At 53.1% G+C, this 12889-nt stretch overlaps 2 protein-coding genes across 3 annotated transcripts; one reads left to right on the plus strand and one right to left on the minus strand.

Moving 5' to 3' along the window:
* Window positions 1-438: 438 nt before the first annotated feature.
* PAGR1 (PAXIP1 associated glutamate rich protein 1) lies at window positions 439-4766 on the minus strand. Its single transcript, XM_073648774.1, has 4 exons — window positions 4616-4766; window positions 4049-4467; window positions 1110-1192; window positions 439-897 (listed from the first exon to the last, which is right to left on the minus strand). Exons 2-4 carry the CDS (start codon window positions 4465-4467, stop codon window positions 713-715), a joined length of 687 nt encoding a protein of 228 aa, XP_073504875.1. The 5' UTR covers window positions 4616-4766; the 3' UTR covers window positions 439-712.
* Window positions 4767-5047: 281 nt separating this feature from the next.
* On the plus strand, window positions 5048-11383 carry KIF22 (kinesin family member 22). 2 transcript variants are annotated; one of them, XM_073648775.1, is made up of 15 exons: window positions 5048-5178; window positions 6458-6542; window positions 6642-6846; window positions 6968-7095; window positions 7167-7327; window positions 7406-7615; window positions 7995-8225; window positions 8347-8500; window positions 8595-8715; window positions 8788-8956; window positions 9192-9435; window positions 9550-9605; window positions 9745-9942; window positions 10566-10625; window positions 10759-11383. In XM_073648775.1, exons 3-15 carry the CDS (start codon window positions 6656-6658, stop codon window positions 10786-10788), a joined length of 1953 nt encoding a protein of 650 aa, XP_073504876.1. In that variant the 5' UTR covers window positions 5048-5178; window positions 6458-6542; window positions 6642-6655; the 3' UTR covers window positions 10789-11383. The 2 variants fall into 2 exon arrangements, with proteins under 2 accessions (XP_073504876.1, XP_073504877.1); XM_073648776.1 differs by having other exon boundaries at window positions 9192-9381.
* Window positions 11384-12889: the final 1506 nt, after the last annotated feature.

The following is a 12889-nucleotide window of genomic DNA, read 5'->3' on the forward strand; positions in this document are numbered from 1 at the left end:
TAGCTTTGTGTCATCAGCACATTGAGTCGGTTTACCCTCAATTCCTTCATCTAAATCATTGAGAAAGATGCTTATTAAATCTGCAATTAAAAAAATGCAGAATACTGCGCCAATGTAAAAAGTTCAGCATAAACCCTTTCACTATTTAATTTTCAGACCCTTTGGCCACCCGGATCAGCATTTGCAGCACAGACATAAAGCGTAACGCAGCCCCCACTGACGACTTATCCTGGAGCGGTGAAGGATGCCGGTGACGCCACTCTGGTTACCTGATGGAGGTGATGCCCCCCCCCATCCATGACCAATGAGGGGCAGGTCCCTGCCATTTATACCAGTGTGGGCGGGGCTGCGGGATGATTGACAGTTCTGCCACAACCCTGATCGCGGTGCACAGACGATTCTCGGACGCTCACCCTTAACAGTAACGTCACGGGCAGATTTTAAAGGGAAAAAAAAAAGTCAATTTATTTACATGACGAGAAGCAGAAACCTGAGGGGGCAGATAGAAGTCACCCCAGGCTGTCCTCTCTGCAGATCCTCCCCAACTCTTCAACTACAAGTCCCAGGTATCCGGGCAGTCAAGGCATGCTGAAGAAATGTGTGTGAGCGTGAAATGGTTAACTACAGAAAGCACTTCGTGCGGGTGATCGAAGTGTCCACAAGATGGCGCTCCGCTTAGTTCAAAAGCAGTTAATAGTCCAGCTGTTGGCGCTCAATACTTCCGCTGGCGAGGAAAGATGGCGGACGAGCGCTTTGGGGTGGGCACAGAGTCCGGGTCCATATCGAACAGATCGCGGCCGGTCTTCAGGATCTGCTCCTCGATCTTCTTGTGTCGCTTCATGTCGGACAGCACCTTGTCCATCCGCGCCTCTCTCTTCTGACTGCGCGACGAGCTCCCTGGCAAGCAGAAAATAAAGAGTTAAATATACATTAATGGACCACGTATCACTACACAGTCACCAGAAGCCCAACTAGGTCTCCAGTCTCATCACAGAGTCGGGCTGCTACTCCATCCACCATGCTTTACACTGCAGTCCTGCCCTATTAATGTATAACTATACAGAGGCCTCATGATCTCAGAACAGGCGTTCCCCTCTCCCATCACTTACCGGGCGTTCGCCGCCTGTCAATCAATAAGTTTTTTGGAGTGATGGGTTCATCATCGTAATCGAACTCTGTGGGGATGGGAGGCCTGCGGGGAAAAGGAGAGACGTCAGGAGGAAACTGACTGGTGGCCAAAGACGACCCCAGGGAGGACCATATCAACAAAGGCAAATGCTTAAAGGGCAATTCCAGGAATCACATGGTCGGTATTTTTGCTTTCTTCTCAGACCCTTTATTTTCCCGCCTATATATAGATCAGGCCTCGGTTTTGTTTGCAGTTTCCTGAGACCACTTTGGGTGCACGCGACCTTTACATCACTTATTATTGTATTTTTTGCAACAAAAAAAAAAAAAAAGCAGTTGGCACTGCATACGGCGGCTCAGCAGTTGGCACCGCATACGGCGGCTCAGCAGTTGGCACCGCATACGGCGGCTCAGCAGTTGGCACCGCATACGGCGGCTCAGCAGTTGGCACCGCATACGGCGGCTCAGCAGTTGGCACTGTACTATATACAGGGCAGCACGGTGGCTCAGTGGTTAGTACTGTATGGTGGCTCAGTAGTTAGCACTGCAGCCTTGCAGCGCTGGGGTCCTGGGTTCAAATCCCACCAAGGACAACATCTGCAAGGAGTTTGTATGTTCTCCCCGGTTTCCTCCTACACTCCAAAGACTGATAGGGTATGTAGATTGTGAGCCCCAATAGGGACAGTGCAGATAATGTATGTAAATTATCTGAATTGTAAAGTGCTGCGGAATATGTTGGCGCTATATAACTAAAAAGATTATTATTATAATAAGGCTGTAGTGCCCCTCAGAGTCGAAAATTTTCTAGTGTCTCAACTACCCCCGGTAGCTGAGACCCTGGAGAACTTGATCCACTGAATAACGGCAATCATGAAAAAAAAAAAAGTGTGCCCACAGTTACAATGATTTCTCTCTTCTGACATGATATACATATCAGAGGAGAGAGAAATGATTCCCCCCCGAGCCCACCCGGTACCTCCCCCATCCCCCGGATCTCCCTGTAAAAAAAAACGGCGGGAGCATGCGCAGTGTGTAAGCTGAGATCTGCCGGTCGGGCATCGGCAACAATAGAGAATTTTCCATATTGGTTCCTTTTGATCTCTGTTATAAACCCCATCACAGTGATCAAAAGAAAAAAAAATCAAATCCTGCTTTGTCCCCCCCCCCCCCCCCCTTAGTTAGATAAAAATTATAAAATAAAAAATATATATTTTTCCAATCTTTGTGGTTAGGGTTGTGGTTAGGGATAGGGTTGTGGTTAGGGATAGGGTTGTGGTTAGGGATAGGGTCGTGGTTAGGGTCGTTGGGATTTTTTCAAAAGTAAAGAAAAAAAAAAAATGACGATATGGCGACTAATGTTGAGCGCAAGTGCTCGCTACTGGAGTTTGCATCGGGTACTCAGGTATGCACCATGTATCGCGGGTGCTCGAGTGACATGCTCTAGTCTCTGCCCCACACGTTTCTCTGCTGTTATACAGCCAAAAAAACACGCGTGGATCGCCTACCATGCACGAGCAATCTCCGCATGTTTTTTTTGGTGTCTAACAGCTGAGAAACATGCGGGAGGGGACTCTAGCATGTCACGCTAGCACCCGCGATAATTGGTGCATACTGAGTACCCGATGCAAACTCGAGTAGCGAGCACTTGCGCTCAACACCAATTGAAAAATGAAGCTCATCCAGCTCAACGACCTGTGAATAGGCTTTTATTCACACAGTTGACTAAGGGTGGGCTGTCACCCAAAACGCGTTGATGTTGTATTTCTTTTAGCTGTACTGCTGACCATGTCCTCTATCTTGCACGTTGTGTGAATAAAAGTCTATTCACGGTTCACTGAGCCGGATTATCTTCATTTTTCCATTGTTCCACACCTTGGCGCGGCGTTTCCAGGCTCCGAACACCTTCAAGATGTCTTTCATGGTGAGCTGGATGTAATGTTGCTCATACTAAGTAATGTCTGTATACTCTTTTCCTTTCCCCCCTGCCCAGGAGATGTGGTATGATCAGACCATGTTCCTGTACGGTCAGAGACAGCCATTACACAGTACACAGTAGGGGCACATTTATAAGATTATCTCAGCACAGGAACATTTTTAACACATCCAATCGTGGAAATTATTATTATTCCAAGATCTATTGATTAAAGTAAACTTTCGTTTGTGGAAAAACCCCATAATTGGTTCAGTCACTAAGTGGTTAAATTTTATATTTTGAGGGATTGGAACTGGGACGTGACAATAAGGAAGCAATTAAAAATTATTTTTTAAACTATTTTAATCTATTTTTTTTTAGTTCCCCTAAGGGACTTGTGATTTTTTTGGACTATACGGTTCATATGACGTTGTGCGAGGAGGCTCGGCCCGGGGCTAATATGGCAGCCAGAGGGGCAGACCTTCACCAGCCCCCGGCTGCCATGATGACCAATCAGCTGTCAGTGATGGACTCATCCATATAGTCAGCAGCAGTGATGGGAGCTCAGCTCCTCGTCCCGCAGCGGCACCCTCTGCGGCGCAGGCTCAGCTCCCGCACCCTCTGCGGCGCAGGCTCAGCTCCCGCACCCACTGCGGCGCAGGCTCAGCTCCCGCACCCACTGCGGCGCAGGCTCAGCTCCCGCACCCACTGCGGCGCAGGCTCAGCTCCCGCACCCACTGCGGCGCAGGCTCAGCTCCCGCACCCACTGCGGCGCAGGCTCAGCTCCCGCACCCACTGCGGCGCAGGCTCAGCTCCCGCACCCACTGCGGCACCTTATACGGCGCAGCCTCAGCTCCTGATCCCGCAGCGACACCTATTGCGCAGTCTCAGCCCCTGATCCCGCTGCGACCCGTGATAAAGACGTACAACACAGGTGGTCCCTGCGGGGGGCACTGATCCCTGCCAGCTCCGGGGTGTCCCTGGCCTCACAGCTTTCAGGTCACTCACGTCTCGTCTTCCTCCTCCTCTTCCTCTTGCTCCTGGTCCGACTCCTCGTCCAGGGTGTCCGGCTCGGGGGTGGGCGGCCGGCGCAGCAGGAGATCCACCTGCAGGGGCAGCGTCTTCTCACTGGCGATGAGCTCGTACAAGCGCTTGATCTCCTCGGGGGCCGGCATCCATCCGTCCGTCTCGTCCAGGTCGTCGTCACTGCAGGGGATGCACCAGTCCTCGTCCTCCTCCTCATCATCATCCTCCTCCTGCCTCCGCTGATCTCCGTCCTCCTCCTCCACTTTCTCTCCTTCGTCCTCCTTCTGCTCTTCCTCGGCCTCTCTCACCGCCTCCTCCTCGTCTTCTTCTTCCTCCTTCACGGCCAGCGACTCCATGCCGGATGTCACCTTCTCCTCGCCGTCTCCGGACGCCTCCTCCATCTAAATATGGAGAAAGTCATGTTAAAGAAATCACATGGTCTCCTGGAGGCAGCGAGGAATACTCCACCATTATAAGGCATATTTATAATAAGATAATGACGGAGTAAACGTTATCAGCCTATATTCCGCGCCTGGTGACGTCACTCACCAGGACTCCAGTGATCTCCCCGCTGATCACAGACAGGAGGAGGCCTCCATCTTGTCCGGGCTCTGTTTACCCCGCCAGGAGCACATAACGTCACATCCTGCCTCCTAACCATACTGTGGCGCCGTTCCTATGAGGCTGCGGCGGCCATCTTTACTTCGGCCTGAAGCTCTTGTAGAGAGGACATCTGACAGCTTCGGTGAAATCCTCCGATATTTCATGGCGTCTAATAAAAAAATACATCACTGACGAAGAATTGTGCAAATAGGGCGGGCCACCGGGTAATTATAAGCCGCCAGTCTGTGCCCACAGTAAACATGGCGCACTAGTCATGTGACCTAGCGTCAACGTGTTCTTCTTTTGAATTAACCAATGAGGAGTGGTTTGCGTTTCACGCCTCGCCTTCGACAGCGTCACGTGATGCGTCCAGGGCTTCTCATTGGCTGTTAATGAAGGCGGCCGCCAAATACGAAAAAGAGGTCCAGTAACCGATGGTTTCTCCTGAAGTAACAGAGGCCTGAGAGCGGAGGAAGCAGCGGCACCGACTGCGGGCGACAGGGAGGCAGGTGAGGCGGAGGATGCACGTATATGACAGGCAGAGTTGTCAGGGGGGCGGCCGGGTGATTCCTGGGGTCTGGTTTGTGCCGGTCATTGATTGGTCAGTGCCAGGAGCAGAAAGTGTGTGTGTGTACAGTATACACACACACACACACACACACACACACACACACACACACACACACACACACACACACACACACACACACAGTCTTCTGGCAGCCCCCATGACAACTCTGCCTGTTGCTGACTATCACCCTGGAGGCTGTTGCTAGGCCAGCGCCTATAGAGACGCACACGGAGGGGGCGAGCGACCACCCAGTCTACAAGCACTGCCCCCTACCCCAGCCCCTCACCAGGCTCTTGCTGCCCCGGCTCTCTGCCCTTACATCATGAATTCAATATGGCCCCCGCCAGGCTAAATAAACGACAGCGGAGGTCCCATACCGCAGTGTAGAGGGCAGATCAGTCTCCTGTGAAGCTCAGCCTGTGGCGCAGTGCAGCCAAGATGGTAGTAAAGGTGTAAATCCAGATGTAGTAACACTTGTCTTGTCAGCGGCGCCACACTTTATTATCACGCGAGCCCAGCGCCAGGGCCCATAGTCGGCGCGCGAGCCCGGCGCCAGGGCCCATAGTCGGCGCGCGAGCCCGGCGCCAGGGCCCATAGTCGGCGCGCGAGCCCGGCGCCAGGGCCCATAGTCGGCGCGCGAGCCCGGCGCCAGGGCCCATAGTCGGCGCGCGAGCCCGGCGCACCAGAGGAGAAAAGGATCAGTTTCCTGCTCCTCCTGTGTCAGTGATCTTGGCCTTCTCTGTGCTGCGCTGCAGACGGCGGGTGCAGGTGACTGATCTTCTCTGAAGCCGCTCACTACACTTCTGGGTGTAACAGTGTAGTGAGCAGACCCCAATGATAGGAGGCCGCCCCCACACTGTCAGCACCGCTGACTCCCCCGTAGTCAGTGTACACACTCCGCAGTCAGGATTCAGGCAGCGTTCCCTCTGACCCAGCAGGAGCTGTCAATCACCGTCTGGGGATCTAACGGTGCAGCGATCTCTTGGCCTCGCTGGCGGTGCTGAAGCCCCTCGTTTCTATATAGGATAATGAGTTTTAATAGTTATCACAGCAATGAAACATGGGGTAATCTGGGGTAAGGGCGATCTCCTTTCACTTGTATTTGTGGATCACACGGCGACCTGTGATTTCTGGGTAGATCCCACCTATTTCTCTTCTGACATTTTGGGTTCCTATGATAGTTCTTCTTGACAGATGTGTCACTGTTTGTTTTTCAGGTGCCTTTATCAGATCCGAGGAACCTATCCGTATCCGAGAGAAGCGGGGATCATTGAGTGCCACCACGACGCGCGTCCTCTGCAGGTGAGTGGGGGCAGAGGTCTGATCTGTCAGGGCCGGGCTGGCATTACCAGTGAGGGGATCTTCCGCCAGATATTTGTCATTCGTCCATTTTTTTTTCAGCATCAGGAATAAACATGGCGAAGAGGGTGAGTGTCCTGGACAGTCACGGCGTGAATAAGAAGCCGTCGCCTTCCCGGGTGCGAGTGTCGGTGCGCCTCCGGCCGTACATGGAGAAGCAGGAGGATCGGGCCTGTGTCCGGGGCCTGGACTCGCAGTCACTGGTGATCGTGAACTCGAGGAACCTGATGGAAACCATGCAGTACCAGTGAGTGACCGCCGTACGGCGGTAATGTGTCGGGCGGCCGCCATCACCCGACATCGCCAAGGACTGGACACATCCGGGACCTATGGCAGAGCTTCATCCCTGTCCTCCCTCTGCTCCGCAGGTTTGACGCTTTCTATGGAGAGAAGGCCACACAGCGCGAGATCTACACCGGCTCCGTCTATCCCATCCTGCCCCACTTGTTGGTCGGGCAGAATGCCAGCGTGTTCGCCTACGGTCCGACCGGAGCGGGTACGTAATGTCCTGGGAGGTTGGGGGGTCAGGTAACACCTGGACTCCGTGTAACGAGCCGTCCTCTCCAGGTAAGACCCACACCATGCTGGGCGACCCGCAGCAGCCGGGCATCATACCGCGAGCCGTCAGAGACCTGCTGCAGATGACCCGGGGCACGAGCGGGAAACCCGAGGAGGAGAACTGGAGCTTCTCCATCACCATGTCCTACGTGGAGATCTATCAGGAGAAGGTGGGTGACCACCTCGTACTGCGCCGCGGGGGACCGGCCATATCACCTCCGATGCCTTATTAACCCTTCTCTTATCAGGTGATGGATCTGCTGGAGCCCAAGAACAAGGACCTTCCAATCCGAGAAGACAAAGACCACAACATCCTCATCTCGGGGGTGACCCACAAGACCATCACCACCTTCTCAGACTTCGATGAACATTTCATTCCCGCCAGTCAGAACAGGACTGTCGCCTGCACCAAACTGAACGACCGCTCCAGCCGCAGCCACGCCGTGCTGCTCATCAAGGTGAGAGGGGGAACGGGCCGATAAGGTGGCCTGGAAGTAGGAGCCGCCATTACTAGTAGGGTGCCAGGTGACCAGAAGGGGCAGCCATGTATGGTTCATGGTGATCTCTGGCATCCCTGGGGACGGGCCACCCATATGATCCTGTATGGATTCTCACAAGTCGGGTTTACATTTGCCCCTTCTGATCAATGAGAAGAGTTGGTGATTGGGCCCCCCTTAGATACATGTGGCATGGCTCCAGACTGACTCCAGCAATGGTCCCTTCCAGCAGTTGTCCACAGCCCAATGAGCGTCCGCTGTGACGTTCTGGATTACAGGGATTTCCGGATCTCGTCAGTGATAGATTTTTCTATTTTTTTTTTTGTTCTCGTTTCCTCAGGTGCAGAAGAACCAGCAGATTCCTCCGTTCAGGCAGCTGACCGGAAAGCTTTACCTGATAGACCTGGCCGGCTCCGAAGACAACCGGCGCACCGGAAACCAAGGCATCCGCCTGAAAGAGAGCGGCGCCATCAACTCCTCCCTGTTCACTCTCAGCAAGGTGGTGGACGCCTTAAATCAGGGGCTGCCCAGGATCCCCTACAGAGACAGCAAGCTGACCCGGCTCCTGCAGGTGAGGGATGGTTGGCTCCACTAATGTCACCCGTCATGATGGGCACCAGCTGTGGTCGGTGCCACCTCCAGAACCTCCCGGCCTCTTGGGTCATAATCACACGTGTGTTTGTCTTTCCCAGGATTCTCTCGGCGGCTCTGCCCACAGCGTTATGATCGCGAACATCGCCCCGGAGAAGCAGTATTACTTTGATACCCTCACTGCCCTCAACTTCGCTGCCAAGTCTAAGCAGATCATCAACAAACCCTTCAGCCTGGAGACCACCCTGGCACCAGGTAGGGGGGTCACATCAGGGCAGAAAAGGGGTATAAGGACGGCAAAACGTCGGCTGAGAAACGTCACCTCGCGTCTCTACTTTTCTTTCCTCAGTTCAGCCCACCATGAAGAGACCCCGGGAAGAGCTGGAGAGTTTGGTTCCATCTCGACACCCTAAAAAAGTCAAGTCTGAGTCCACAGAGGAGTCTCCGAACTTGTCCAAGGAAGCAAATAAGTACGACTCTCGGCCTGCGCGGTGCGCCTGCTGCGGGGTATCCTGTGTCTGACCCTTTCTGCTTTCTTACAGGAAGAAACTCCAGATCGCTAACTTGGACCCAGCAGTGGTAGAAAGACTGCTGAAACTGGACAAGATACTGACGGAGGAGGGAAAAATGGAGACCCAACTACTGAGCACCCCCAAACGGGAGCGCATGGCCCTCCTGAAGAAATGGGAGGCTAGTCAGATGGAGATCGAGGTGAGGCAGGGATCGGCATTCTGCACTGCTCCATTGATACTACAATTCCCAGCATGCACGGTCATAAAATGCTGGAAGTTGTCATACAACTGGAGCACTGAGGTTTTGGACACCTGCCAGTGGTCTGATGGTGATGGACGCCAGCGTTATAAGGGCATGGTTCCGCCGGCAGCATCCATGTATAGAGGATTAGGACAGTAATGGTGTCATATCCCTTTAACTCTTTCCTCCCCAGAGGCTGAAGGAGAAGCAGAAGGAGCTGGAGAAGACTCTGGCGGCTGAGGCTCGTCTTGAGAAGTCAAACAGCTCCGACATTGAACTGTCCGATTCCATCGTCAGCGAGAGCACGTTCCGGGTGCCACTGAGGACTCGTGCCACGTCCACCGCCAAGGCCAACAAGGTGCTCCGCGTCCAGCCCCTGCAGGGTGAGAGTCATGGACGCCAGGCGTCGGAGGGACAGCTCTCTGGCACGGTCCTGGGTAGGGGTCAGAAGCTTGTCTGTCAGTGACGGGGGTTGTGGGGGCCGACTATCTTCTGTCCGGCACTACGACAGGCGTCATGTCCTCACATCTGATTTATTATTTTTGGTCCAGGTCTCAACCAGAACGACACAGAAGTGGGGATCCCGGTGGTGGAGAAGAAACAGCAGGTGAGTGAGAAATGCTTGTAGGTTGGGGTGGGGGGTCAGCTGCTGACAGCTTTTCCATCGTACCACCTCCCCTGACGCTGGTGAATGGTGGGATTCGCTTGGGTCCTTGTATTTGGAGTTTTTTTTCGATCATCCCCAGAAGGTCCACGACGGCCGCGAGAACAAGCCCAGCTGGGAGATGAACATGCGGACGGATCTTCTGCAGAACGGCAGAGAGAAGATTCTCAATCTCCTCAACTCCGGAAACGTAAAAGAGCTGAAAACCTTACAGAAGATCGGGGACAAGAAGGCCAAGCTCATCGTGGGCTGGAGGGAGGTCAACGGCCCGTTCACTAATGTAAGTCTAAAAAAAAAATAAAGCGCGTGTTATCGAGTGATTGGTGCAGTGAGAGATACTTCTGTCCAAGATAGTTATCCCCAATCTAAATGCAGAATTCATCTTATGCTTCTGCACATTAATCTGTATCTTCTGCCATTTCGCTGGGTGTCGTTAACCATCATTAGCTGGTTATAGCAGAGTTCAATTCTCCTGCACTCTGAGAAACTGTTATAATTGCTGTTATATTGATGCATATGGCAGAAGATAATCGTCTGCCATTCGCATCAATAGAGCTGCATTTGCAGTTTCACATCAGTAATTTCTCAGGGGCAGGCAACAAACACAGCTCAGCCCTGCACCATCAACTAAACAAGCTCTATAGTGGGAGGGAGTGCAGGAGAGTGGAGCTCTGCTAGAAACCAGCGAACAATGTGAATGCACACTGCAGTTCTAGGGATGTAGATGGCAGAAGATAAAATCAGCCGGGCAGAGAGGGAGCTGCACGGGGTGGGGGGGCAGAGGAGGGCTGCGCGGGAGGAGAGGGGGGCTGCACAGGGGCAGAAGGTGCCATGTAATGGGAGAATACACGGTCAGGAGTTTTTCTGTCAGACAGAGGTTAAGACCCCATTTCTGTGTTTCAGGTGGAGGACCTGGCCTCCATGGAAGGGATGTCTGCCAAACAAGTCACCTCCTTCTTAAAGGTGAGACTCAGAATCTGTACATTGCAGCTGGCTTCACAGAGATGAATGTCTCTAGTAAGATGATGGGAGTCGTACTTGTATTATTGGGGGGGATTATAGGACAGACCCGATACTGACGGTGGTCTTCTCACAGGCCAATATCCTGAGCATCGCAGCGAGCTGAAGACGCCCCCAGGACCCCGCACTTCTCACCGAGAAGCCTCCACATCATGGATTCTGTGAAACCTTTAACTCTCCTGCCTGATGGCCGTGTCTGCCCCGCACCGGCCCGGGGGGTAACCGGCGTCTGTGGAGTGTGGGGCGTCCTCCTTCACCTCTACATAGGACATCACTGCGAGGAGGAGACGGCCGCCATGTTTTATCATCTTAATCTTGTTGTAATAGTGTTTGTTTTTTATATGAATCTGTGCAGTGCGGCCCCCGACCCTACACACTGCGTCATAGAGGGGTCCGTGGGACCCCCAAATATAATGTAACCACTTGTATATAACATGTACCATTTTAATGAGATGTTAGCTGATCCGCTCTGTGCAGGAGGATATTGTTGGGACCCCCATAACTCAGAAGGTGGGATAATGTAAGTTATTGGCTCTACGGATCCTCCACATGTCGTCACAATGAGCCGGCCCCCCGGACCAGCTCCCCGCAGCCGTCACCTCCATGTTTGACTTATGGCCCAGATGTTTGATAATGAATCAGGTCTGTTATTAATCAGCCGGAACTTTGTATTAATAAAATGTCTTTTATACATATAGAAATGTTCTGATGTGTCCAGCAGAGAGTGACGTAACGACGCGGCCCCGATTATTACGTCCTGCCGAGGGCGCCGCGGCCCCGATTTATTACATCCTGCCGAGGGCGCCGCGGCCCCAATTTATTACGGCCTGCCGAGGGCGCCGCGGCCCCAATTTATTACGGCCTGCCGAGGGCGCCGCGGCCCCAATTTATTACGGCCTGCCGAGGGCGCCGCGGCCCCAATTTATTACGGCCTGCCGAGGGCGCCGCGGCCCCAATTTATTACGGCCTGCCGAGGGCGCCGCGGCCCCGATTTATTACGGCCTGCCGAGGGCGCCGCGGCCCCGATTTATTACGGCCTGCCGAGGGCGCCGCGGCCCCGATTTATTACGGCCTGCCGAGGGCGCCGCGGCCCCGATTTATTACGGCCTGCCGAGGGCGCCGCGGCCCCGATTTATTACGGCCTGCCGAGGGTGTCATAATGACGCGGCCCCCTCTGTACCTCGGTTCATCCAGTGGATTTTCCTGGGTCGGTGGTCCTAGGCAGGACGTTCCCTCCCATCTTCTATAGAGTCAGTTTGGCTTAGAGATGGAGCCTTTATTTATTTTTGTGTTCTTTACCAAGAGGGCGTGGCTCACATGAAATTTGGGGGTGTGTCTTTAGGTTACTCCTCATTATTACCCTGTAAGCCACGCCCCCTTGTAAAGACCATGAAGAAAATAGCACCAAATATAAAGGCCGGTATCTGGATAAAACAACCTGAATCCTCGGGGAGAAAAATAAGAGCAAAACCGTCCGGTGCCGACAAGAAGCCGCGTGTGTAGGTGATCAGATCGTCACCTCGTTCTCGTGGCTTCAGTTTATTAATAAAATATATAAGGAGAACGGCAAAATAATAGACTGGGCCCGATCACTGATTATATGGGGCCCGATCACTGATTATACGGGGACAAAGCTGTCTTTGTAACACCCAAGTGCCCCACAAGGGGGCAGCGCCGCACCAACGCTGCCAATATCCTTATATCTGTGCAAGTCCCTGCAAAAGCGTATGATGGGATTAGATACACGGCTCTGCAGACAGTATCACACAGGAGAGGATTAGATACACGGCTCAGCAGACAGTATCACACAGGAGAGGATTAGATACACGGCTCAGCAGACAGTATCACACAGGATAGGATTAGATACACGGCTCAGCAGACAGTATCACACAGGAGAGGATTAGATACATGGCTCAGCAGACAGTATCACACAGGATAGGATTAGATACACGGCTCAGCAGACAGTATCACACAGGATAGGATTAGATACACGGCTCAGCAGACAGTATCACACAGGAGAGGATTAGATACACAGCTCAGCAGACAGTATCACACAGGAGAGGATTAGATACACAGCTCAGCAGACAGTATCACACAGGAGAGGATTAGATACACGGCTCAGCAGACAGTATCACCCAGGATAGGATTAGATACACGGCTTTGCAGACAGTATCACACAGGAGAGGATTAGATACACGGCTCAGCAG

Source organism: Phyllobates terribilis, unplaced genomic scaffold (assembly GCF_046119375.1).
Source record: "Phyllobates terribilis strain yellow unplaced genomic scaffold, ASM4611937v1 Scaffold_9__5_contigs__length_417890890, whole genome shotgun sequence".
NCBI classification, from domain to species: domain Eukaryota; kingdom Metazoa; phylum Chordata; class Amphibia; order Anura; family Dendrobatidae; genus Phyllobates; species Phyllobates terribilis.

Coding starts and splice junctions, on each gene's coding strand:
- PAGR1 (XM_073648774.1), bottom strand. CDS start 4,467: ATGGAGGAGGCGTCCGGAGACGGCGAGGAGAAGGTGACATCCGGCATG. Junction 1,193..4,048: donor GAGGAGGAGGAAGACGAGAC/GTGAGTGACCTG, acceptor TTTTCCCCGCAG/GCCTCCCATCCCCACAGAGT. Junction 898..1,109: donor TGACAGGCGGCGAACGCCCG/GTAAGTGATGGG, acceptor TCTGCTTGCCAG/GGAGCTCGTCGCGCAGTCAG.
- KIF22 (XM_073648775.1), top strand. CDS start 6,656: ATGGCGAAGAGGGTGAGTGTCCTGGACAGTCACGGCGTGAATAAGAAG. Junction 8,501..8,594: donor GGAGACCACCCTGGCACCAG/GTAGGGGGGTCA, acceptor TTCTTTCCTCAG/TTCAGCCCACCATGAAGAGA. Junction 9,943..10,565: donor TCAACGGCCCGTTCACTAAT/GTAAGTCTAAAA, acceptor TCTGTGTTTCAG/GTGGAGGACCTGGCCTCCAT.